This window comes from Episyrphus balteatus, chromosome 4, assembly GCF_945859705.1.
Source record: "Episyrphus balteatus chromosome 4, idEpiBalt1.1, whole genome shotgun sequence".
Lineage (NCBI taxonomy): Eukaryota > Metazoa > Arthropoda > Insecta > Diptera > Syrphidae > Episyrphus > Episyrphus balteatus.
In genome coordinates this window covers 15,766,447-15,794,306 of record NC_079137.1, presented here as the reverse complement: position 1 = coordinate 15,794,306, position 27,860 = coordinate 15,766,447, and the positions used below count along the sequence as shown (strand labels likewise).

At 32.6% G+C, this 27,860-nt stretch overlaps 4 protein-coding genes across 5 annotated transcripts; 1 reads left to right on the top strand and 3 right to left on the bottom strand.

Moving 5' to 3' along the window:
• Nucleotides 1–183: 183 nt before the first annotated feature.
• LOC129918924 (protein crooked neck) lies at nucleotides 184–2,571 on the bottom strand. Its single transcript, XM_055999693.1, has 2 exons — nucleotides 2,434–2,571; nucleotides 184–2,374 (listed from the first exon to the last, which is right to left on the bottom strand). Exons 1-2 carry the CDS (start codon nucleotides 2,467–2,469, stop codon nucleotides 233–235), a joined length of 2,178 nt encoding a protein of 725 aa, XP_055855668.1. The 5' UTR covers nucleotides 2,470–2,571; the 3' UTR covers nucleotides 184–232.
• Nucleotides 2,572–3,942: 1,371 nt separating this feature from the next.
• On the bottom strand, nucleotides 3,943–13,208 carry LOC129918603 (fumarate hydratase, mitochondrial-like). Of its 2 annotated transcripts, none has more exons than XM_055999225.1 (5): nucleotides 12,989–13,208; nucleotides 5,470–5,604; nucleotides 5,214–5,414; nucleotides 4,356–5,160; nucleotides 3,943–4,301 (listed from the first exon to the last, which is right to left on the bottom strand). In XM_055999225.1, the coding sequence occupies exons 1-5, from the start codon at nucleotides 13,079–13,081 to the stop codon at nucleotides 4,039–4,041; spliced, it is 1,497 nt and encodes a 498-aa protein (XP_055855200.1). In that variant the 5' UTR covers nucleotides 13,082–13,208; the 3' UTR covers nucleotides 3,943–4,038. The 2 variants fall into 2 exon arrangements, with proteins under 2 accessions (XP_055855200.1, XP_055855201.1); XM_055999226.1 differs by lacking the exon at nucleotides 12,989–13,208 and adding an exon at nucleotides 12,572–12,722.
• A 906-nt stretch (nucleotides 13,209–14,114) lies between these two features.
• Nucleotides 14,115–15,266, bottom strand: LOC129918959 (uncharacterized). Its single transcript, XM_055999728.1, has 3 exons — nucleotides 14,749–15,266; nucleotides 14,560–14,692; nucleotides 14,115–14,498 (listed from the first exon to the last, which is right to left on the bottom strand). The coding sequence occupies exons 1-3, from the start codon at nucleotides 14,901–14,903 to the stop codon at nucleotides 14,268–14,270; spliced, it is 519 nt and encodes a 172-aa protein (XP_055855703.1). The 5' UTR covers nucleotides 14,904–15,266; the 3' UTR covers nucleotides 14,115–14,267.
• A 2,010-nt stretch (nucleotides 15,267–17,276) lies between these two features.
• Nucleotides 17,277–26,491, top strand: LOC129918626 (telomerase Cajal body protein 1 homolog). Its single transcript, XM_055999250.1, has 5 exons — nucleotides 17,277–17,874; nucleotides 17,927–18,089; nucleotides 25,348–25,536; nucleotides 25,588–26,005; nucleotides 26,060–26,491. The coding sequence occupies exons 1-5, from the start codon at nucleotides 17,424–17,426 to the stop codon at nucleotides 26,237–26,239; spliced, it is 1,401 nt and encodes a 466-aa protein (XP_055855225.1). The 5' UTR covers nucleotides 17,277–17,423; the 3' UTR covers nucleotides 26,240–26,491.
• The last annotated feature ends 1,369 nt before the right edge of the window (nucleotides 26,492–27,860 follow it).

Below are 27,860 nucleotides of genomic sequence, written 5' to 3'. Positions count from 1 at the left end.
ATTCAGCAAACGGCTCTAAATGTTATAAAAACTACATATGCTAAAATAACTTTCATAATTTAATATATTTACATAAATGAGTTAGTGTCAGTTGTAAGAATTATCGACGGAGACTGGTAAAATAAATTGTCATAAGCACTACTTTTGTCTGTTATTTTAAATAAAATCCATTTTTTAATATTATTTATTGGTTTTTTATTGAAAGAAAAGTTAAAAAAAAATATATATTGTTTTATTCACCTTTATTTTCCTCCAAAATATCTCGCATTTCTTCATCTTCACTATCGCTGACTGATGACACACTCTCATCGTCACTTTTTTCATCTTCATCTGCATTTGCACCTGTGTTATCATTTTTTTCAGTTTGTTCTTCATTCGCTGGCACCTCTGGAAGAACTTCTTTTTGCTTTTTCCACATTTTCGCTGCTGCCAAAAGTTTAAGATTCGGTCTGGACATTTCATCTTCGGGGAAGATATAATCGAAAATCTCTTCCCAGCCTTCCTCGGCACCTGTATCCGAAACAATCTTCTGGCGCTTCTTAACTCTTCGTGGCATCTTCTCCATCACCTTATCCAAAGTCTCTACATTACCGCTTTCTTTTTCAAAGTCACGCCATGCTTCCAACAATAGAACTCTTGACTCCTTATCACCTGTTTGTCGTAAGGTGTCGTTTGCTCGCTCATAAACTCGCCTGGCAAGTCTCACATTCATATCCTCATCGCCGTCCTCACTGCCCTCATTCGACGACAGTTCAAACTTTGCATACGACATCCACACTTTGACATGATGCGTTCGCTCCAAAAGTCGTTCATATAACTGCCTTGCAAGTTCTGTCTCTCCCTGAGCCACTTCAAAATCAATATATGCCTTCCAAAGTAATTCTGGCATATCCAACCTTGGCTGTTGCACCGCTAATTCAAATATACCCCTAGCCCTGTCTGTATCACCAAGAAGATTCTCCAGTTCGGCAAATTTCATCCAAGTCACACAGTTCTCTGGACCGAATTCAAGGAATTTCTCGTACAAAATCCGACATCGATCGAATTCACGCAATTGAATTTCCAACTCAATATATCCCCGAAAGAGTTTGTCTCGAGGGCACATTCCAATCGACATACCCAAAGTTTTTCGGGCTTGCTGCAATTGCTTGCACCGAATTTCAAACTGTGCATATAGCAACCACACCTTGCTAAAGGTGAAGATCTTGTGCGGAATCAATTCCAAACACGTTCGATAAATTTGTCGAGTCCGTGTCTCATCATCAGCTTCCAGTTCCTCAAACAAAGCATAATTTATCCAAAGATAGATGTATCGTCTCCATAAGTTCTTTTCCTTTCCCGGCGGCACATTGGCTATCGCACGTTCATAAGTCTCTCGAATATTTGCAAAGTCACCCTCGCCTTCAATCAGTCGCAAGTAATCGAACCATGCATCGTAGTTTTGAGGGTTTTCCGCCACTTCTTGTTCGTATTGAAACTTTCTTTTCGAAACAATGACATCCTCGATGCCTGCTCGGTCACCGTATTTCTTCTCATGAATTGTATACGCCTTGTAAAGCTCTTTAGTGCGTTCTTTCGGCAAATGGTCTAGAGCGTACTTATAGATTACCCTTGCTCTATCGTGCTCCTTTTGATTCTCTTCGAACTTGGCGAAAGCAATGAAAAGCTTCTCGTCAATGTACTCGTCACCAAAGAACTCTACTCCACGTTCGTATACAGAACGTGCACCTCGAATGTATCCGTGGTTCTCTTCGAACCGAGCAAACTTAATCCAGTTCTTCACATCAGGGTGGACATAGACGAATCGTTCGTAAATAGTTCGAGCTCTATCGATTTCTTTGTAGCGCAATTCAAAGTTAACATAAGTTTGCCAGGCCTGCTCTTCTGGCTGCCATTCCATCCAACGTTCGAAGACTGCACGTGCTCCAGCTACATTTTCTAACATTTCTTCCATATACGTGTACTTGTACCAAAACTGATTGACCCTTGGCATAATGACGACAGCACGATCCCATAAATTTCTTGCATGGTTGACTTGTTTGTTCTTCATTTCCATTTCGGCGTATTTAAGCCATATGGTGATGTTACGGTGGTCATTGTCAAGAGCACGTTCCCAGATCGAACGAGCTCTTTGGATTTCTTTCTGTGATTCCTCCCATTGTGCGTATTTAATCCAGTGACTGACAACCATGCGATTTTTGCGGAGAGCATCTTCGAAGCCTTTTCGTTTTCGTTGTTGATAATCAGCTAATTCAGCTGGATCGGAGATTTTCTGCTTTGGTGGAGGTGGAAGGATTTCCAAGTCACGTTCCTTGGCTTCGCGGAGCAGTTGTTCTGCGGTGATTTGTACTTCGGCTGGCGCTTTGTTTTTTACCTAGGAAAAGAAGATTAATATTTTAAAGAGCTGGTAAGGTTTAATTTATTATAGTATACCTTTGCTACTTTGGGCATTTTCTGTGATTTTTCCATGGTTTTTGATTTTATTTATTTATTAGAAATTTTATACAAAATACGTTTGAGTTGAGAAAAAACACAAAAACCACCAAAACTTTTATTGCTGTTTTGACACTTCTTGTTAGCTGTCAAAAATAACAAGTGACAGCGCCATAAGTTTGTTGCATATTTTCAGGAGGATTACACAGTGGTGTCGTGCAAATAAATAAAGTAGTATATTTCGTTCGGGTTTTCCTATCTAGTACGCAGCTGAAACAAAACAAAATTTTCCATACAAAAACAGCACAACGAAATCTGTAACGAAAAATTTCGTTTTTCAGTACGCAGCGTTAGGTAAAAATGGGAGAGTTTTCATTCATTTGTCACTTACTGAAGAGTTTTTAATTATTTGCCTCTCAAATTTAATAGCCTGTTTTAACTATAGCCCAAATGAGCTAATCTCTCAAATTATCTCATTTCGAATGTCAAATCGTATAGAAAAAAATTTAATTTGGAATTTGAACTGACCTAATTTGCAAAATTATCTCATTTGGGCTGTAGTGAAAATAGGCTATAACACTGTCCAGTGCCCCTGTTCTGTAACTTTTATGACTGGCGGTACAATTTTTGAATGACTATAAAATCTATTATATCCAATATCTATTATATCCAAAAGAAATTTCGTTTCAAATCATATTTTCTTAATTAATAAAATTTTGCTTTTTTAATAGAAGTAAATGGATTTTTCAGACATTCAAAAAGGTTTATCGCCAATGATAAAGTTACAGAACAGGGGAACAGCCATTTTGCTTGGTCCAAGAGTTTTTAACTTTGCACACTTTGAAAAATTTTCGTTTTGCTTCAGCAGAGTAGTAGGTTGTGTCGAACAGCGTACTGTAGAACGAAAAGCATTACGAAATTTATAGTTCAAGACTCCTTTATCCTATTTTTGTACGGAAAATTTCGTTTCGCTTCAGCTGCGTTAGGTAAGCAGGCTTAAAGTCTAGTACACAGCTGAAGCGAAATGAAAAATTTCCGCCTCCGAAAACATAAAAAAATTCAAAATTATTTTGAAATCAAGAAAAGCATCAGAATATAAGTTATCTATAACTACTACTAAAAAAAATTTCAAAACAATTTTTATTTTATAGCAATAGATAAATGCAAGTGCTGCATTCTTTTTACAGCTCAAATTCTAATTAACATTTCGAAAATAAAAAAATTTTCTAACTATCTAGTCAACTTGAACTTAAAGAGAAATCAAGTGCAACGTATTCAGCTATTTTATTATATTTCTAACTATTATGAGTCTTCAAAGCGAAAGCAACCCTTGGATAGTTTATCAACCTTGTAAGATAACATAAAAAACATGTCGATTTTTTCAAAACAAGGACTTCTCATTTGCATTCAGCCATGATACTTACCCAACGATATGTTTGGATATGACAAGGTTATTTATTCGTCTTTAGAAAAAACTTGAAAAAAAAAATACATTATAGTAAAAAAATATTTTCGAATTATTAAATATTTATTTCTGTGTTCTTCTTTTTTAAACTGAATGTTGCCTCGATCGAATAGAAAATCTTAAAATAGTTTTGTATTTATTTACTTAGGTCCCAACATGTCACTTGGTTTAACCCATTCAGCAAATTGCTCTTCAGTTAAATAACCTAGGTTAATGGCTTCCTCCTTCAACGTTGTTCCGTTCTTATGCGCTGTCTTGGCAATTTTAGCAGCCTTGTCATAGCCAATGTGTGGGTTAAGGGCAGTTACAAGCATAAGAGACTCATTCATAATCTTGCCAATGCGGTCACGGTTGGCCACAATACCACTTACACAATTCGAGTTAAACGTTCTAGCTCCATCAGCTATGGGAATAAAAATTCAAATAAGGAATTAATATTTTCAATATAGAAACTCACCTAACAGCCTAATGGACCTAAGAGTATTAGACACAATCAAAGGCTTAAACACGTTCAGTTCAAAGTGGCCATTGGCTCCTCCAATGGTCACGGCAACATGATTGCCCATCACCTGAGCAGCCAACATTGTAAGAGCTTCACATTGGGTGGGATTGACTTTTCCTGGCATAATTGAGCTTCCAGGCTCATTTTCAGGCAACATAAGTTCTCCAAGTCCACAACGTGGCCCTGATCCAAGGAAGCGGATATCATTTCCGATTTTCATCAGACTCACAGCAATGGTATTCAAAGCTCCTGACACTTCAACAGTAGCATCACGGGCAGCTAGAGCTTCAAATTTATTGGGTGCAGTCACAAAAGGAAGGCCAGTAAGTTGAGAGATTTTTGCGGCGCACTTTTCAGCAAATCCAATTCGAGTATTTAGACCGGTTCCGACAGCAGTACCACCCAAAGCCAACTGCAAAATGTGTGGCATCACAGAATCAATCCTTTCAATGGCATTTTTCATTTGCTGGGCGTATCCGCTAAATTCTTGACCCAGAGTCAGTGGAACAGCGTCCATGGTGTGTGTGCGACCGATTTTGATAATATCTTTGAATTCGTTAGACTTTGCTTGCAAACCGTCATGAAGAATCTGCAGTGCTGGTTTTAAATTATTACAAAGTTGCAAGGCAATGGAAATGTGTATGGCAGTAGGGAAGGTATCGTTGGAACTTTGCGATTTATTGACATGATCGTTGGGGTGGACGGGATTCTTTGATCCAAGTTCACCACCCAGCAGTTTAATGGCACGATTGCTGATGACCTAAAGGGCAATCAAGAATTCTGACCATTTAAGAACATTTAATCACTTTTTACCTCGTTGACATTCATGTTTGACTGAGTACCAGATCCAGTTTGCCAAATTACCAAAGGGAAGTGCTCTTCGTAAAGTTCCCCAGAAATAACATCATCAGCAGCTTTCGATATAGCATCAGCGATTTCTGGCTTTAAACCGAATTCCTTGTTAACCTCAGCAGCAGCCTTCTTTAGAACTCCCATTGCTTGGATAACGGGTTTCTGCAAAATATTTATGACATTGAATTTGACTTTGAACATTGTGTAACATACTTACTGGCATTCTCTCGGTTCTGCCACCGATTGGAAAATTGATCATCGATCGCATTGTCTGTGCGCCATAGTACTTGTCAGAAGGCACTTTCAATTCACCAAATGTATCCGACTCAATTCGGAAGCTCTTATCCGATGCCTGTCAAGAAAAAAAAAAAAAAACATTTATATTATTCCTTTCCACAGAATCAAATCTAAAAAAAACTTTCCATGTTTTCAGTAGCAAAATAATAAGAAAATAAAAACAACTATCAAGAGCTACTAAACGTTTCCTTCCAGAGCGTCACAGTCATATGATAAACTAACGAAAAAAACTGATTAAAGTGAGCTTGGAGATAAGTCTCATTTATTGTCTATTTTTGTTTATAAAATATATGCTTCTTATCTTTATAAATGTACCTTCCGCAGATTGTTGCAACAAGTACAACACAGATACATAGCGCCTATCTGATTCGAAACACTTATATTAGGCGCTAATTGAATTGAACAGATGTATATTCGCTGTCGCTTTGATTACACTTTTCTTGATAGAATCATTAGCACAATCAGACAAGTGTGTGAAACAAATATCTAAGGTTGTATATTCAAGGAGGGTTTATTTAAATTCAGAAAATGGAAAAAAGTTTTGTTTTATTTACTTTTTTTTTTGATAAGGTTACGTAATTTTGATTAATGAATCTAAATGTTTTGCTAAACAAGACCTAGATATGTACATATATCAAATCAGGTTTTTATTTTATATTAATACTCAAATTGAAATTGAATGCAAGATCATTTGAATTATCTAATCTAGATTTTGACTCGAACTCTCCTGTTTTTTTTTAATATTTAAACATAAACTAAGGCATTTGTTTATTATGCAGTAAAAACACTGCACGAATGGAAAATGTATGTATAAAACCTCATTTCCTATTATAATCAGAAAAACCAGACTATAACCATAAAATAGAATAAACCGCAAATGATAATTTAATCATAAACGAAAATGCTAGGGTTCAAAAGTATCCTTTTTCTTCATTTTCACGAATAATATTTATAAAGTAAAAAGATAAATAAAGAATGATAACAGTTTCCATTTAAAATGTTTTTATAATCTGTAGTCCAAAATGCGTTTGTGATAACAGTTTCCTATAATTATTGTATTAATCCTTTTTAAAAGTAAATTAATTAAAACAAACTCTTTATAATTTTAAAGTCCAAACATTAATTGTTTTTAAACTTTATGTTTATCATAAAAAAGCTTGTTTAAAAAATGAACCAATGTCTTTTATAGGTACAGGATTATTTGACATAAAGGCGCTTGTCTTTTGACAACCGGACCTGAACTTCCCGAGACAAGAAGCTGGCAACAGATTTAATATGTAAAACAAGCACAATGACAATTAACTGTTAATTTAGCTTAAATTAAATACACGACTAGGTCGCACGAACTTGCTCTTAGAGTTCAAGATATTAAAATTTTTATTTTTTTATTTACAAAGTTGGTAAATGCATATACATATAAACATACGTACATAAATATATGTTAACAAATAAAGAAGCATAACATTCTTTTTTCAAAATTGATCTCCAGAGAAAATATGCTATTTGATTTCTTTTATTTTTTTAAAATTTAATTTTGATTTTTTGTGGATGGATCCAATTTTCTCTTGGTATTGAAATAATTTTTACAAAATTATGCTTAAAAGCCATTTTTTTGTTTTGCAAGACTTTTGAAAATAATCTTCTCACTTATCGGTCGATTACATTTTCGTGGTCAACAGAGTTTAAAGATAATTTAGCTCAGGGAAATTAGTCAAAATATGGGCATGAAATCGCATTTTTCGCGGGACAAAATTTTTTTCATGAAATGTGTTCGGGTGGTTGTCCTTATCATAAAAGTCAATTTGTTGGCATAATTGGAGGTTGGGAACAGCCGCCATCTTGGAAAAGAGATTGGTATCGTTTTTATTGAATAGCTCCATTGTTATTCATTTTAACAAAAAATGACAAAGGTAAGACTTATTAACAATAAAATTATCTAAGAAATGATATACAAAACAATTCCGTGAGTTGATTAAATAAAATTTTATAGTTGGTCAAAGTGCGGCTTTGTATCGCAAGGTTGGGACAAAATGACATTTTTTCATATATCTGAAGAACTTTCGATTTGTTTGGATAATTCTTCAAGAATGAATTGTAGAACTTATAATTACCTATAAAATTAGGCCGAGAAAATTTTGGGAGTAGAGGTATAACCAAAATATAAGTACGCAGTTTTGCAGCCATACGCGTGTTAATGTCGATTTCGAAGGTCTGACAACTCTAATTTTGTGTTTTATACGGTTTTTGGGGGGTTAAATAACGTAAGTTTTCCAGTTAATGTGAATGGGCTAAATGTATATTATTTGAAATTATAAATATACAAGCTGATGCTCTATTATTTTTCCTAAATCTGGACACCTCAATCTCGGCTATGGGGTTTATAGAACTCACGATATAAGCTTTTTTAACTAACCATATCAGGCTTTTCAATTCAAATAAACAAACAAAAATCTAAACAAAAAAAGCTTCTAAAACATAATCGTATAAACGGCTTATATATAGTTCTATTGGTCACATCCTCAAGATTGGGATGTTCAGATTTAGGAAAAATAATAGAGCATCAGCTTGTATATTTATAATTTCAAATAGTATAAATTTAGCCCATTCACATTAACTGGAAAACTTACGTTATTTAACCCCCCAAAAACCGTATAAAGCACAAAATTAGAGTTGTTGAAATCGACATTAACACGCAAATGGCTGCAAAACTGCGTACTTATATTTTGGTTATAAACCTCTACTCCCAAAATTTTCTCGACCTACTAGCAAAAAAACAGCTTTTTCTTACTTTTGACTAGTACATGGAGAGATTCGGAGTTAGATTACTTCTACAATACGATGGTGACAATAACGATTGTGGGCTCATTTTATAGGTAATTATAAGTACTACAATTCATTCATGAAGAATTATCCAAACAAATCGAAAGTTCGTCAGAATATGAAAAAATGTCATTTTGTCCCAACCTTGCGATACAAAGCCGCACTTTGACCAACTATAAAATTTTATTTAATCAACTCACGGAATTGTTTTGTATATCATTTCTTAGATATTTTTATTGTTAATAAGTCTTACCTTTGTTATTTTTTGTTAAGATTAATAACAATGGAGCTATTCAATAAAAACGATACCAATCTCTTTTCCAAGATGGCGGCTGTTCCCAACCTCCAATTATGCCAACAAATTGACTTTTAAGATAAGGACAACCACCCGAACACATTCCATGAAAAAAATTTTGTCCCGCGAAAAATGCGATTTAAATTACTAATTTCCCTGGGCTAATTATAATTAATAATAAATTAATTATTATCATTTTTACAATATTTAATGATAAAGATATTTCATGGTCATTACTATAGGGCTGCGAAGCAACATAAAAAAAGACAGAATAAAATGATTTATTTTACTGTCTGATATCGATTTCCAGATAAATTTTTTTTTAATGGAATAGAAACGAAGAAGAAAAATGAAAACTAGAATTTTCTTCTAAAAATCCGAATTTGGAAAAGTGAATATCGAAACTAGAATATTGATTGATACGGACTAAATTTTTCGAGTTTTATTTTTGATATTTTGATATGGACTAAATTTTTCGAGCTTTATTTATGCAACATTAATGGCATAATCCTATATCTAAGGAACTTTTTTTATTTTTTTTTTTATTTAAACTGTTATTCTGTATTACAATATTCTGTATGACCAAAATTATGCGTATACATAAAAAATTCTGCATTAACATAAATCTATATTCCATTACTCTGCTTTTCTATTATTCTAAATTTCAAAATTCCTTTAATTTAGAATTCTGCGTGTCAAAATTCTGTATTTCAAAATTCTGAAAATCCATAATCATGCTTTTAAAAATTCTTCTGCTTTTCAAAATTTATCATTATGGTAATGGAAAATAAAAATTATTTTTATAAAAAAAAAAACAATTATTTTTCCAGTTACAGAATTTTTAAATCAAGAATTTGGAAAACCGAATTTGGATTTACAGAATTTTAAAATACAGAATTATGGCATACAGAAATTTGGAATTGTGAAACTTACAGAACTACGAACTACCCCAAACAGCTCAATGCATTGAATATTTTGAAGGACGGCCAAAAATATGCATTTCTCCAAGATGATTAGAAATAGTTGTACCAACCTAGCGGAAAAAAATAAGGGACCAAAGAAATATTAAAAATTTCTTGGGGGTTTTCAAGTTACTTTATTTCCCTTAAAAATGGTCGCACTGAAATTTTATCAGTCTCTTAAAAAAACCTGAAAAGCAATTTTTTTTGGATCCCACAATTTTGTCCCCTAGTATATTTATAAAAACTTTGCTAGTAGTTTTAGTTTGTAAATAGTTTTGCCTTTTAAGCATAGGTTACACAAATCTGCCACTACCACTTGTAAGTAGCCGCAGACTTGCGGCCTGCTGATAAATTTTCACCGACTGATGGCATTAGAGCAGTGTGTGAATTGGGCCGCAGACTTGCGGCCTGCTGATAAATTTTCAGCGACTGATGGCATCAGAGCAGTGTGTGAATTGGGTTAAATATTTAGCCGAGTACAAGTTTTTGATAAGTATAGGTGACATTTAGCTGTGGGAATTGGAATACATTTTTGCCTTGGCTGAATATTTTTTTTTTTTTGCTTTAAAATTAAAGAATAAATTTATTAATGTTAGAAAGATAACATTTTAACAATTTCCAAATTTCCAAAACGGGTTGGAGTCAAAATTTTGTATGTGCAAAAATTCGGATTCCAAAATTCTGTATTTTAAAATTCTGTAAATAAAAAATTCTGGATTTCAAAATTCTGTAAATGATAAAAGAAAAATATTTTTGATGATGAGAGCACACATTTTTTGTATTTTCTTTGCAGAAAATGCTTTGAAATAAAGTATCTCCCCAATCAATTTGCATATGGCTTACAACAGCTATTGCATTGAATTTAAATATCAAAATACGAGTAATATTTAGAGCCGATATAATTTGTGCAAATAAACATAACTAGCATTTGCAGTGTAAGAAATGAAACTATAACGAATGAGGCAACCAAAAATGGTGGTTTTATTAACTTGATCATTCCAGATTAAAGTTTCATTGAATACAAAGCCTAAATTCATTACGAAAGACTAATAAGGTATAACATGCCCATTAAGTTAAATTTCAGAAAAGTAACATCCATTTAGTCTTATTTGTAATTAATTATGCTCCTAACCAGTTTAGCATGACTCATGCCTTACAATGGTTCAATATTTCAATTCTTTTGCAAACATTTGATCACTTTTGTTTCAATTATTTTTTAGATTAATTTAAGTTTTATCGTTGCCAAGCTCAGATAACATAAAATACCATACTGATCGATAAAATGCACAATGAGTGACTATTCAAACATTCATTAATTACATTCAACAAAATGATAAATGATAAATATTTATATTTGTTTTTTATTAGAATTTTTTGTTTAGCAACTTGTGCCATTAATTTATGTGTACATAGGTACTACAAGTTATATTCTCATGTCTAAGCCTGAGGTTATGAGAAAGAAAGCCAAACAAAAATTAATTTCTACAAAATCCGTTTAAAAAGTAAGAATGAACATTACAAGCAAATTATATTTGGGTTAAGTTTTTTTTTATGTTGAGATAAGATAATTTCTGTGTGTCTCAAATATGTACACTTTAGGTCAAAAGTTTGATCCCATCTCTTTTGTAGAACAAAAATAAGTAATAAGCAACATGTATGTATAGAGCCAAAATAAGCAGCAAAATATTTTTATTTGGATTTTTAGTCCAACAAGTCTGCTTCATATTCGATTACTTGTTTTGCTTAGGTTCTTTATCCTGCTGAAATACTTAATCTAGATCCAGATATCAAAGTAAATTTTCCCATTTGAAACAAGCTGTTTTATGAATAGCTGAAGAATTTTAAATGTCCAGTGCCCCTGTTCTGTAACTTTATCACTAGCGATAACCAATTTTGAACGTCTCTAAAATCCATTTTCTTTCGTAAATAAAGCAATTTTTTTTTCAAATTCAAAATTTATGAGTTAAGAAAACATGATTTTGAACAAAATTTCTTTTATTTTGATGAAATAAAATGGATTTTAAGGTCAAAAATTGTATCGCCAGTGATAAAAGTTACAGAACAGGAGCACTGGTCTACAATTTTTAGGTTTTTTATGTCTAGTCATAAAAATGTTTAATGAACCAAATTTACAAAAAACCCAAATAAATCTCAATAATCCATAAGTCGTTTTTTAACATTTAAAAAAAGATCTTTTTTTAAGAAAATTTAATAAAAAATCAAACTTTTACAGCCTGTTCCTGTGGTATATTGTTCAGGTAATAAAATAAGGTAAAAACCTCAATGACAATCTTCAAGTTAGAAAATCAACCCCCAGAATGAAGTTAACCCATTCGACCCCAAGCTATGAAAGTCAATATTAAAAAATGTTTTTTTCAGTATTATCGTGTCAAAAACATCACAACTAAGAAATATGAATAGCAAAAAGTTATGTTCCAAAATAATAAATAGCAAAACTAATGTGTTATTCTCATGTTACATGTAAGTAACATACACTGCCTATGACCACCAAAAAAAAAAGTCGGACAACTGCGAAAATAACTTTTTATAAAACATTAATGTTTGCTACCTACTTCTTCTAAGCCAAAACACAAAACACTTTCTGGATTAACATGTTTTATACCTTTTTTTTCAAAATAATGACCAAGATAATTTCAACAAAATTTTCAAAATGCCTCGTCTATAAGGATAATATTATATCTATTCTCCCCAATAAGGCTTTTTAAATTATCTATAAATAACCCAGTGTATATTGTCAGGTATTTTTGCATTTTTCCTACCGAAAATATTTAAAGCAAACAATATTAATCATTTGTTCTATTTCTATTGAATAAACTGTAGGTAGGTATGCAGGAGTTTTTTCAAGGCATACCTACATTTTTTTTTCTTATCCCTTCATTCTTATTTTAAATGTTGTATAGACTTGTTTTAATAAAAACACATACCGTTTCTGATCCGTTTATTGTATTTTTTTCACTTTCCATGTCTTACGAGGTTACGACTTTCAAGTCTACTGATACACTGTTCTAAGTTCTTTTTTAATATCAATGGATTAGTTTAGTATTAGCTCCATAACAACTGGTTCTTCTCTCACTATACGCAGGCAGTATGAGTACGCGAACATAACTGACCGCAGAACCAGTCCGTGGTTGTTAGTGAAACTCGTGTTTACTAATTTAGTTGGTCTTATAAGAATGAATGAATAAAGTCTATCAGTGCAACAAAGGGAGCTTTTTTATCACAAACTTTTTATTGAGACATAACATTTTATAATTCATATGGCTCAATCATTATTTAATTAATTGCGAAACAAAAATGTGAAGAACAAAATTACATAATAGTAAAAGAATTTATTAACTCACCATCGACCGAACAAACGTTGTTGCCCAGTTGATTCTATTCAACTGCTGCACCGAACGTAATGTCCATGAGCTCTTCAAAACTTGTAGAACCATTGTTGAGAATAGATTTTCTTATCTTTTTTTTTCGAATTAGTGAAAATTGACAAGAAAAATTAGAATACTTTTTTGGAAATCGACAACCCCCCAGAACAAGACTGCTAGCAAGACAAAATTTTTGAGAAAAAAACAGCCGGTGTGTGCGATGAACTATTTTTGACATTTTACTTTGATATTCATATTCGGTTGTTCATTTTGGGCAGAAATGTTCAAGAGGCTATTCATTGTGATTGGTTTTTTTTTCGTTTTCCATTTGATGCTGAGAACTTGCTTGGGTATTATCCCAGCAAACGTAGAACTACAGAAAAAACCGGCGAAATATGTACGTAAAAGAAGTACTTCTTTTCCACTGAAAAAAGATAGGAGCTCGGGAAAAAACTCAGTTATATACTTTCTGTATATAAGAATACGTGAAGCATCTATCTCTTTCTTACATGCAAGATGAAATGAATTTCCCCTCCATTAAAAGTACAGACAAATGTACTTCAAAACTACATCAGCGAAGCACATCTGGAAGTGCTTCTGATGTACATCTTCCAGTACTTTTTTAGCTACAGAAAAACCACTGAAACTCCATATCTAGAAGTACGTAATTAAGTGGGGAAATTTGTACATAACCCAGCAAACGTAGAACTACAGAAAAAACCGGCGAAATATGTACGTAAAAGAAGTACTTCTTTTCCACTGAAAAAAGATAGGAGCTCGGGAAAAAACTCAGTTATATACTTTCTGTATATAAGAATACGTGAAGCATCTATCTCTTTCTTACATGCAAGATGAAATGAATTTCCCCTCCATTAAAAGTACAGACAAATGTACTTCAAAACTACATCAGCGAAGCACATCTGGAAGTGCTTCTGATGTACATCTTCCAGTACTTTTTTAGCTACAGAAAAACCACTGAAACTCCATATCTAGAAGTACGTAATTAAGTGGGGAAATTTGTACATAAAAGAAGTAGTTTGTTCCTAGTAAATCTAAACCTTTTGAAACTACAAATGAAATTACAAATAAACTCTGAAGTTAAAACTTTGGTTAGAGATTTAGATTTATTCAGTCGAATTGTATATCAAAACATGAACGTCTTGTGTGACACTTTACTTCAGACTTCTATGAGGAATGTTGGCGTTGAATTTCTCTTAAATCTTACATCTACGTCAGGAATTTTGGAAATTCTTTGTCACTAAACGAAGGAGAGTCGCTTCATGCACACAACTGTTGAGGGGAACAAAATGCTTTCCTCGCAATTTATTTGTAATACGAACTTGCACATCTTGATTGCCACTCGAACGGACTTCATCCAATAGTGTGGCGGGCAAGGAGTCTCTGACGTCATTTTTATACTCGACATAGAATTGTTGAATGTTGTTTGGATTAGAGCGAACACATCAACAAGTGGTCGGAGGGTGCAGACCTGAGAAAAAAAATAGTACCATCAGCTTCATAAAGAGCAGAAGGGAATCTCTTTGACTTACACTACAAGTCTGTGGATCACACTCAGGTATTGTAGCCTCTACTAAACATAAGATTCGTTTCACTCGTTCTGGATGGCGTGGAGGAAAATTTCGAACTGTAAACTCAGTCATTGATGTCTGGAATTGATCTCCACTAGAAGACAGAAAAATCAACAATTATATAATTTATTTATTTTAAAATAAGCATACCTATATTTTCCAAATCCATGGGTGGTGGTTTTTGTATAATTTTTTTTTATTTTAATTTTTCTGAATGCACAAGGCTGAGGTTGTGCATTTTGATGATGGAAAGAAATGGTGGTGGAATTTTTGTGGCGTGCCGAAGAATTTGTGCTACTACACATTGTGTATTGAAAATAATTCTCACAAATAACACTGATTAAGACGATATTTATTTTTTCAAATTAAATTGTTTTATTTTGGAGCACAGAAATGTTTTTTTTTGCTTAGCTAATGTTGCTGTGGCTATCAAGGTTTCACTAGAAATGCAGGAAAATGGCGAGCCGCCATTACAAAAGAGAGAAAACCTTGAGCATTGCATACATCGCACTCTTTTCCTCCCATTTACCAAAGAATTTATTTTTTTCAGGAGAAACAAAACTACAATATTTTGAGGGGAGAGGTTTTGGTAAATAAGGAAACACATACATCTACAAAGTAAAGACTTTGTTGGTGGTTGTAATTTCCCCTAAACTACTGAGGTTTGGTTTGCAGGGATTCTTTTTTTGTTCCCTGTGAGTCGTAGGCAGAATTTCGATGTTATTTTTCTTATCTTTGTAACTTTTAATTTTTTTCCACTATGGCCCAAAATTATCTGCGTGTAATTATGACCAATGATCCCCCAACTAGCACAACAGCTTCTGTAAATTGAAATCTAGCAGGTTCTACTTTTTATACAGCTTGTATTGAGCTTGCTTCAGAATTTAAGTGCTTATAGAAGTTCGGACTTGTTTAACAACTTCTAATAAGTTGTTTAAATACTATTAAAGAAACTTAAACGAAGGAAGCTTGTTTTTCTTATAAGCCTGTTTAATGAATTTATAGAAGCTTTACAGAAATTACCAAGTTTTGTGTTCGATTTTTTTTTTGATATTAAATAATCTAGCTCGGACACTTTTTGGTTTTGACATTGAATAATTTAGCTCGGACATTTTTGTTGCTATTTGAACTGATTAAGTTTTTGACTTCATTAATGAATATACTAGGATGGCCGAGTGGGTAGAGTGGTGGACTACCACCAAGCAGATACGAAGTTCGATTCCTGGGTGTGGTAAAAAAATTATATACTTTAAAAATTATTATTAATAAAAACTAACGGAATGTTACATAGATTATCAGATCAAGCCTGGTACGCTGCTCGCGCTAAATTTTAGCTGAGATAATTTTCCCATACAAGTTATCGATTACTTGTATGGGATCCATTTTATCTCGGCTAAAAATTTTCGATAATTTGTATGGGAGCTAAAATTTAGCGCGAGCAGCGTACCAGGCTTCAAAAGATAAAATTCATGATTTAAAACCAGTTAAAAAAGAATTCTTTTAATTTCGATAAGACATGTATTAAAGAATTATACAAGCTCTTCCGAAGCTATCTGTCAAATCTCAAAGCTTCGGTAAAGCTTCGTTTAAGATCCTTATATACAGTCAAACTTGTATAACGTTCTCCTTTTCCCATGCCCAACAACCTTACTAAAGTTTAAAAGAAGCTGAAATGTAGCTTTTGTAATACCTTAACCGAAGCTGAAATGTTAGTTGGGCCATATATATCATGATTACGATCTGGATCAATAAGATATGGATGTAGATTTGTATATTCATCTCTTTTTCGCTCATATTCATTTATTATCCAATTCATACTCCATCTCTTATTTTGATCGACAGAATATGGACGTAGATTTATAGGCAATTCTCATTAAAACCTTAGGAAAGGTTGCACAAACGTGGTTCAGCCTTGGTTCAGGAATATAACTCACTGATATTGGTCGAATTAGTTGGGGTTCAACTTTGGTTCAAGCAAGGATTTGGCTATTTTAACATAATGGACCTTAAACCAGTGCTACACCTAAGCTTTATCACCAATTACAGAAGATAAAAGTTAATGTACGACGGACAAAAATTTGTACAATTGGCGCTAAATGAAATAATTTCGCAAATTATTTCATTTTGAATCTCGAATGTTAAATTATTTCATTTGACATTCGAAATGAGATCATTTTGCAAAATTAGGTATCTCACTTCTAATGTAAAATGAAATATTTATATACGATTGGGCTTTTAAGCCAAACGTCAGTGTCGAAGAAAAAAAAAAACTAGAAAAAAAAACTTTTGACATTTCAATTTTGAGGAAAAGTGTATAGAATTTGCATGTTTTCCTCAGAATTGATTTAATTTGATTGGTTGGTTTTTTCTTGTACTTCTTTAATAAACAGTTATGATAGAAAGGAAAAAGACAAAGACAGATTGCTTAAAAGACCAATTTGATATTTGAAAGGATATAATGTGTGAAATTATCTCTTTGGTTCTGCGGTAAAAACAAGTTATACAATTTATTCAAACATTTCATTCGAGTTGTGTGCAGATCCAGCAAGACCATGAAATGGAACTATCCGACACCAATTTGTTTCCACCTTAAAGAAAACGTTTTCGGATAATTTTTAGGAGTCCGAAAATTTATCGAACTGACATTTTTGACAGTCAATTTTGACGTTTTCCGTTTTTAGTTTATCGTTTATCCATACCGGCTTTTTAAAGGTTAAAATTGTTATTTTTATTTAAAATAGAAAGTTTTCAAAAAGAATACTAACTTAATTTAAGAGAAAAAAATATACTTTATTCATACTGAATTTAATTGAAATCATTTAATCATGGATACATCATCAAATTCCTCATATATCGAACAAACGAAAGTTGACCAAACGAACAGCACCGTTGTAGAGGTACCAGATCTGTCCATGGAACCGGATAACTTCCATTCGGTCGAAGAATCGCAAATAGCAATTACATTTGATGTGAGTGCCGTTTCCGAAGAAACATCACTCGACGATAAAACACAATACACTAGCCAAATCGATAGTATAATCGAAGAAGACGTTAGTGTATCCATGGACACATCGACTGCTCTATTAGAAGACCCAAGTCAAAATGGAACAAATCCAACAGCAATTGAAGAATCTGATGAGAACTTTTTCTTCAAAAAAAATTTATTAGAACTTGGTCGTTACATGTGGGAAACAAATCACGAAAAACAGTGTTATACTAAAGGGTGCCTTTGGTCGCCAGATGGTACATGTTGTTTAGTGCCTGTTCATTTAGATGGTAAGTGATATCGGAAGTATTATAAATAGCTATGCTTATTAACTAAATTTAGGAATGCATCTTATTGAACTGCCGTCGGATCTCTACCAAGGAAAAGTTTCTCCCAACAGAGGTATTACCAAACTATCGAGCGCTGTGCACGTTAAAGAAGGCGGCACAGTCTACGATTGTTCATGGTATCCATTTATGAATAGCCAATATCCAGAAACATGTTGGTAAGTGTAAATACTTATAGTCTAAGAACCCACAGCAAATTTTGGGAGTGAAGGTATAACCAAATTGTGAGTATGCAGTTTTATAGGCTTATGCGTTCTAATAACGAATTGTTCTCGGGGGGTTAAAAAACGTAAGTTTTCCAAATCATATAAGTAGGCTAAATTAACACTATTTTATATTCTTTATACAGGAACTGATCCTTTGTCATTTCCCCTAACCCTGCAGATATTAATCTTGACGATTCCATTAATATAACTGAATATATAAGCATATTACGCCGCTATGTTTTGGAGACTTTTGTGTTTTATTTGATTTCAAAACTCTCCAAGAATATAGCCTATATGGTTAGTTAAGAAAGCTTATCAGCCCTATTCTACTATTCGATTCACGTGAAAGTCTAAAATAAGAAGTGTTTAAAAGGTGGTTAAAATTAAATCTAAACAATTTTTTTTCTTTAGAATTTTTAAAACAGACGGGAACAACACTTTGCTATCGAAAGTTAGAAGTTTTTCAAAACCAATTTGACATGATTAAGAAAAGGAATCCTCCGATTCACGTGAATCGAATAGCAGAATAGGACTGTATATCTTGAGCTCTAATTGTCGCATCGCCGAGGCTGTGTAACGGTTTAGACCTTTTCCCACCAGTGTTAGTTCTGCTCTCATTACATACAGTCTTGTTCTCATCACAAAAAGTCTATACACAAATTGCTATTGTTTTTCACTATGGACATTCAATGTTCTCAATCTTTTAAAGCCCTCTCGAGTAACTCGCTCCAAAGTTTCATCAACGGGTACGGAGAGAAAAAACAACAACAACAACAAACAGTTACAACTGTTTAAAGAGAAAGCTCTTCTCTCATCTTCTCCTCGAGTGCGGCAAATTTGTTCTCCTCTATCCAGAAACTCCCCCACATCATCTCCTGCTCTAAACAATGGCACAAATAAATCTCAGAAAAAAACCGGTTTCGTCGTCAAAGCGTGGAGCAACTACAACAAGCAAATCGAGCTCTTCTAAGCAGAGCGACGATATTGCTAATAATGCTGCTTGCAATTTGAAAGCTTCGACATCGAAAGGGATAAGTGCTGCTGTTGATCTATCGTCTGCTACTAAAGATTCCGCATCATATCCGTCCGCTGGTCCTCATGGAACTGATGAAAGTTTAATTTTTGGCTCACACGATTTACGAAGCTCAGATGACGTGAATGAAAAAAAAATTATGGGTGATGTTGATGTAAGGGAGAATATAGAAGAAAAAGAAATTGTTATTGATGATTCTGTTAATGTTGCTAATGATGGAGTTGCCATTGTTGATGTTGCTGGTGCTGGAGCTCTTGTTGTTGCTGATGATGTTGGTGATGTTGCTCTTAAAGATCGTAATGTTGCTGATGTTGATGTTGCTGCTAAAGATGTTGCCGAATTAATTGATGTTGCTAATGTCTCTGCTTCGGCTACAAATGCTGCAGATGCTGATGCTCTTGCTGCATTAAACACTAGAACACAAATGCATGATTCAAAACAACCAAAACGTAGACCTCAAGGACTTTACGGCAGTAAGGGGCAATGCGAAAACCTCAAGGTAATACGCAAAGTAAAATGTTTTCATTTATCTGGTTTTCATCCAAATACAACCGCCGCCGGCGCAATTATTGATTACATTGCTTCTAATTTACGTATGCATACAAATCCTTCCGGTTTGTCTTGTTTTTTGATTAACCAAAAAAAGGAACATAAGCAAAGGTCCATAAACTTTAAAATCTGCGTTCCAATAGAGTACACAAACTTTGTTTATGATGCACAATTTTGGCCAAGTGGGGTTACAATACGCCCTTTTGTTTACATTCCAAAAAACGATTAAATATTTCACGAATGCCGTCCTCAAATTCATCAAACCAAACAACATCTTTACATTTTGAGAAAAAAAACTTATCTTTTTACTATCAAAATGTAGGTGGGTTGAGAACTAGGCTAGATCAAGTATTTCTTTCATTTTCTGAATCCAGTTATGATATAATTGTTCTTACTGAGACTTGGTTGTCCCAAGATTATTTAACATCAGAATTATTTTCTAATAACTATACTGTATTCAGAAAAGATAGATGCAAAATAAAAACAGGAATGGAAAGGGGGGGAGGAGTGTTGGTTGCGATTCGAAATTCTTTGTCATGCAAAGAAATAAAATTAGAATCATATTCCTCTTCTCCTAGCCAAGATATTGATCAACTAATTATTTGTGTAAATTTAAATGAATCTGAACTTTATGTTCTAGCAAGCTATATACCGCCTAAGAGCTCATTAGAGTTTTATAATTTACATTTGCTCAATTCTAAAATAATTTTAGATAATTTAAATAACTCCCAGCACATTGTTTTCGCTGGTGATTTTAATATTGGAAATGTTAAATGGATTTTAGACTCCGAGGAAAAATATTTAATTCCTTTTGATGTTACAACCGAAATTGAATCATCTATTGTTGATTTCTTGAGTCAATACGATTTAATACAAATTAACTCTCTAAAAAATGATTTAAGTCGCATTCTTGATTTAATATTTGTGGATAAAGAATTTCATTTTTGTATAGAAAAATCTGAATTTCCTGTAGTAAATAATTCGGTTCATCATTTTGCAATTGAAGGAGAGTTATTGTTTTATAAATATTTAAAAATCAAAAATACTAGTGATATAACTGAATACAATAATTATAAAAATGCTAACTTTGATGCAATGGTAGATTATCTGTCATGTATTTCATGGCAAAATGTTTTAACCGTTTCTGATTTAAAAAATGATTACGCTATCTTTATATCAATTTTAAAAACCGCGATTGAAAAATATGTTCCAAAAAAAAAATGTTAAAAAGAATTCTAATCCTATCTGGTTTAATAGAAGGTTAAGTAATTTGAAGAACCAAAAAAAACAAAGCATATAAAGCTTACAAAAAAAATAAAGAAAATCTAAGTCTTCGTGCAATTTATTTGAACTGCCAACGTAATTTTAATTACTTGAATAAATTTTTGTATCAAAACTATATACTTTCAGTTGAAAGTGATCTTAAAACTAACAGTAAGCGTTTCTGGAGTTTTATTAATCTTAAACGAAAATCATATGGATTACCTAGTTGTATGAAGTACTTAAGCACTACATCTAGTGAAGTATCGGATATTTGCAATTTGTTTGCGAAATATTTTCAATCAGTGTATTCTTCAGAATCGCTGACAAATCAAGATTTGCCTAGGGTTAGTCAATGTGTTGATATTGGATCACTTATATTTAGCAAAGATGAAGTAGAAGAAGCTTTATTAAGTCTAGATCTTAACATAACATTCCTCCTATTCTTTTAAAAAAATGTGCTGTGGCGATAGCTCAACCACTAACAATGATATTCAATTTATCTTTGTCAAAAGGAATTTTTTTAGATGCGTGGAAAATGTCTTTCTTGTCTCCGATCTTTAAGTCTGGATCTAAGCAAGACATAACTAACTATAGACCAATTTGTAAAATCTCAGCTATACCAAAAATATTTGAAAAAATAGTTTATAAAAGAATATCGGGAACAATTCAAGAAAAAATATCAGTTTACCAGCATGGTTTTGTTGTGGGCAAATCAACTGCAACGAATTTAACGATTATGACGAATGCCATATTAACAAATATGGAAAAAGGTTTTCAAACAGATATTATCTTTACAGATTTTGCTAAAGCCTTTGACAGGGTAAATCATAAAATTCTTCTGTTTAAACTCAAATGCTTTGGCATTCACTCATCTTTGTTAATGTGGTTAGAGTCTTATCTCACTGAACGAGTGCAAGTTGTTAAAATTTTAAATTACCAATCTGATAATATATATGTTCCATCTGGCGTTCCACAAGGAAGTCACTTGGGACCATTGCTTTTCCTTATTTTCATTAATGATATCCCCAATTTTTTTCTTAGTTCGCAGTGTCTTCTTTTTGCCGATGATCTGAAACTTTATCGTAGAATTTCAAACAAAGATGATTGTAATCTTTTGTTAGCTGACTTGGAATGTTTGGTCAAGTGGTGCAAGACAAATTGCCTTGATCTCAATGTGGCCAAATGTCAAGTTTTATCATGTTACAGAAATCGTAGTCCAATTACTTTTGAATATAATGTTAATAACACTGAGCTAGAAAGAGTAATGCAGAAAAAAGATCTAGGAGTTATCTTTGATGTAAGTTTGTCATTTAATCCGCATTATGACTATATGGTTAATAAGGCAAACCAAATGCTAGGTTTTCTTAAAAGAAACACTAGGGAATTCAATGATACTTTTACATTGGTAACTTTATTCAATTCATTAGTGAGATCTGTGCTTGAGTACTGCTGTACAGTTTGGAATCCATATTATTCTAATTCTTCGGTAAGAATCGAAAGAGTTCAAAGACATTTTACGAGGTTTGCTTTTTTTTAAGTTAAATTGGAGAATTCCTAAACCTTCTTACGAAACCAGATGCTTATTATTTGGAATAAAAACTCTGGAAATAAGACGGAAATATTTTTCAGTCATGTTTGTTAGAGATATTTTAACCGGTCATATACAATGCCCTCCTTTAAAAAACCTATTTTTTGAAGGAAATGCACCATCTAGATTAACACGTGAACGTTTTGTAATATATGAACAGTATCATCGCAGGAACTATGGGCGCAATGAACCTATTTCCCGTTGCATCAGAGAGGCTAATACTATATGCTCAAGAGTAGATTTTTTTATGATTTGTACAAGAGATACTTTTAAATCAATTGTGATATCTCTTATTTAATGTTATTTATATTTCTTACCTGTTTTACTTTGTTATTTATGTATATTCAATTTTAATTTGTATAAATTCCTATGTTCCTTTTTTGTTTTGCTTGTTACAAAAAACTGTTATAATTGTTAAATAAAGTATAGCATTATTAATTTTTTTTTTTATAGCCCACCTACTAAAATATTTGTTAATATGTATATATTAGTCTGTAAGAGTTTATATCTCTGATTGATGAAAATAAATAAATAAATAAATAAACCAATGAAGGTGAGAATGTAGTCAACCCTTCCATCCTGTAGGTACAGATCCTACACAAAATTATGGATGGAAGGGTGTCCAGGAAGCAGAGCCAGGTCAGACATGTTTTTTTGCTTTGCTTAGCTCGCCGGATGTGGGGGGGTTCTTTTTGACCCGCTTACCTGGACTACCGCATTGTTATCATGCCTGGTTTATCAATAATTAACATTCTAAATACCAAAAATCTCAAAATTAAAATAATCTAGGACTGAAAAACTATACTTGAACAGACTGACAAAACGGACATTAAAATTAAGCTACGTTATAGAAAAATAAAAAAAATTCATTAATTATGCCGGAGGTAAACGAAGAATCTCTGCTTTCCAATTAACCTACTAGTTATTTTAATACACGGGCACCATGGTGTAATTGGTACCCTTGAGCACCCTCCCCTTTATTTAACTCATAACTGAGTTAAACACCTTGGCTGTCGCGCGCTCATAAACAAAAAAATGCAACAGCCCCTAAAATAAGACCTCAAGCCTCACCTACGGAGACTCAGTTAATTTTTGGACTCTTATGTCCCATCCGTCACCAGTCGCTCCTCATGAAGTTTAGTATTTCATACTAATATTTTTTCTGAACCAAAATAAAAATAACGAAAACTTGCTCATTTCATTTTCAAAAGAATTAAGATTAATTTATTACTATTAATTATGTAATAATTATTCATAAAAATAGGATTGTTTATTGAGAGAAAATTAAAATTAATGAAATTTAATTACTCAATTACTAGCTATGTATTTTAATTTAGCCAATCGTATAGATCAAGTTAAATCTAATATATATTTAAAAAGGAGATTATAAAAGAAAATTCACTCAAACTCAATGTAATTACAATTATAAAAATAATAAAAAAAAAATTAACAAAACAAAAATCACATACCTGTATCCTTTTAGATTGTGCGCACAAGCTGTTTGGATTCAAATACCTGAAAAATTGAGAAAATTAAGAAAATCACCCAAATTTGAGTGAAATCCCTGCACAAGCTTCCACGAATCAGAGAATAAAACAACTTATTTAAAAAAAAAAGATTAAAACTAATGAAAATATAAAAACGAACACAATTTAACATATATACGCAATTAGAATAATCGAAATAACATGAATGAAAAAAAAAATTATTAAGAACAGCAAAAAAGTAACGCCACAATTTTTAAAATTTCTTGAAAATTTCTTGAATTGATATTTTTTCCTCGAAACTTATTTCAATTCTTGACTTTAAGATTCGCACTGGATTAAGAAACGATAATTTTTCAAAGCTTAATAGTTTCGGCTTTTGCTTTTTAAAATATTGAAATCCGTCTGGATCGAGATAGGATTCGCACTGGATTAAGAAACGATAAATTTTTCAAAGCTTAATAGTTTCGGCTTTTGCTTTTTAAAATATTGAAATCTGTCTGAATCGAGATAGGATTCTTATTATTATATTTTGTCGCAATTAGCAAAACTTTATAAGAGATTGAATGGCATCTTTAAAAGATGTATCTTAGATGCACAGCACTATTTGGATAGAATGAATCTCACTCTTATATATTTTTTTAATTCCTTTTTTGTTTAACTCCAATATCTGATTCACCATTAATATGACTTGGTAGATTATATTAGGATTAAAAGTATTTTTCAGGAATGTTTTTTTTTTTATTTTACGTTTTCAAAATCACAAAATGCTCTAGAACTTTCCAAAAATTTATTATTATTTTTTTTTTTAGCAAAAGTCTTTTCAGTTTAAAATTTCAAACTCGAATGGAAAATTTTCAAACGAAATTTTCAAATATATTTTTTTGTTGCCTTGACAACTCAAATATTGTTTTCTGATCTACTCAATTTTTTCGTTATTGACCAGCTAAGTTGTTTTGATGCAAAGTGTTTTTTTTTTTTTTTTATATTTTTTTTTTTGTTTTCTATTGTAATATAGGCGACCCTACAGTTGCGATATTCAGACTTAGGGAAAATGATAGAGCATCAGTCTTTATATTCAGAATGTGAATTTGTATTAACTTAGCCTTCTCACATTAATTGGAAAACTAGCGTTGTTTAACTCTCCGAAAACCATATAAAGCCGTGATTTACTTTCGTTATACGAACGCATAAGCCATAAAACTGCATAATCACATTTTGGTTATACTTCCACACCCAAAATTTGCGGTGGGCTCTGGGTTTATTCGGTTTTTATACTTTTTCCATTATTAGCTGGTTGGCTTCGAGACAACACGAACCTATTCAAATGTGGGATGCCTTCAACGGTGACCTTAGAGCCTCATACCGTGGTTATGACGACGTAGATGAAATAGAAGCCGCCATATCTGTGATATTCTCTCCCGATGGTGAGCATGTGCTCGGAGGATACAAGAAGTGTATTCGCATATTCGACACCGATATGTGAGTTGAAATCTATAATCGAAGCCAGACAATTTTAAAAGTATCTTTCAGTCCAGGAAGAAGTTGTACAAAGTTAGTGACCAAGCAAGCCATATCCGCTTTTGCACTGACGTCACAAACTAAAGACATTATAACCACTGGTTCGTGGAACGGTGTAATCAGTCTGTTCGACAAACGAATGCCAAACATGGGAAGCTTGCATTCTCTGTTTGGTCATAATGGTGGCATAACATTTCTGAAATATTCAAATGATGGAAACGTATTGTTTAGTGGCGCTAGAAAAGACAATGGACTTTGTTTATGGGATATGAGAGATTTTTCTAAACCTATGGCAGTGCTAAGTAGGAGTGTATCGAGCAACCAAAGGATATACTTTGATTTGAGTCCTCAAAACGAATGGTTGCTTAGTGGAGACTCGGAAGGTTTGATAAGGATGTGGAATCTAAACAATATTGAAGAAAAACGTTCGGTAATATTTAAGAGTGAATTTTAATGTAAAATCTTAATTTTATTTTGATTTCAGTTCCGAGTTCATGGTGACTCTTGTAATGGGGTTAGCTTTCATCCAAATAGACCAATAATAGCAAGTTCTGCGGGACAGTTTCATTTTCTTGATCAGATTGACGACAAATGCACAGAAGAGAGAGTCGTTGAATATGAAAATTCGCTTATATTCTGGTGGATTGAACCACGAAATAGTTAAATGTTACCAATTTTGTTTACTATTAAAGTTAGTTCGATTTTGTTTTTCCTTATTGGGAGAAAATTCCTAATTATAAATAGAGAGAGAGATTTTAATGAATTGTATGTCGCACCTATGTTAGTGATTTTCTGTGGTCCAACCAACCTATAGGATGGGGTAAAGCAATTCAACATAATCTTCGTACAACCTCGATATAAAAAAACCGTTAAAATTGTTGATTTAATAAACTGGTCCTATGTGACTTTTTTGAAATTTTACTTTTTTATCAGAAACGAAACCTCTATGTCAATTACAACTTCTTTTCTTCACTTTCATTTTATTTATTCTCGTAAGCGGCCCATAGACAAGACACTTGTGTACACACTTGTGCGCATATTTGTGTGTACACCGCACCACAGACGGCACACCGATCATGACACCGACACAAAAAAATCAAAAAGTTTTGATTTTGTCGCTCCGGTCTGCACACAAGTGTGGTGTGTATGGGCCGCTTTATACATACATAACTTAAAGCTACATACAATCAAATAGCCTAAATAATAGCTGTGTTTTATGTTTCACGAGATCCGGATCAGATCATTGTTTTAATTAACTTTACAACAAAAGCAGGATTTTGTTTTGTTATTGTTTCGCAAATATATCAATTATCTGATCTGGATCACGAGGAAAATAAAACACAGCTAATATTTAAAAAGTAAAGTAGTGATAATTCATTAACTTTATAAGTAGCGAAAACAAAAAAAATAAAATTATTTTAATTTTAAGTAGAGTGATTGAATATAATTCAATTTTAAAGTTGATTTGACCTTAACTCCAAAGCGTTTCGCCCAGTTACGACAGAGGGCTCATCAGTAAGATGGTTTGTAGTTGAGGTCACTTGAACTTAAAATTTTTTTTAAGTTGATTCTAGATTAGATTCTATTTGATCTTAACATGAAGTTGATTGGTTACATAGACTTTATATATAGAAGAAAACAACTTGAAAGTCTGACTGGTACCTTCATCTTCTAAACGCTTCAAATTACTTAAAAAATGAGTAGATACTGAAGTTCCAAATTGTAGCTTTTTTTTAAATATCGGAAAGTGTAATTATTAAACTAGCACGCTTCTATCATTAAAACAGAATCTGATGAATAGACACTTCCATTCCATTTAATAATTATCCGGTCAAGTGCACATCACAAAAGCAGATCACTTCGCTTTTGCTCTTAACAAAAATGAATAAATACATAAACATACAGTGACAGTGCGTAATATAAACAAAGAGTATGTGCGTAGAGTAGAGTTGGAAAAATCATATATCCGGAGCGCATTATAAATATTTGCAGTAAATGTGCTGATAGAAAATTAAAAAAAAAAAATATCCAATCCTCCATTAAAAAAAAAAGTATATGGAAAAGAAATTTTTATTTTACCTTTTTGTATATATTGTATGACCTAGGATCTGGTTTATAGAAAAAAAAAACATGCGATAAAATACAAAAATACATTAATTTACATTATTACCTACCAAAAATGATTTAATTCAATCATAATCTACAATAGAGGTGAATTTAAATTAAATTGTCCCACGCCTCTTTCTCCCAGATACCGCACACTCTGGGGTCCATTTACACCGTGT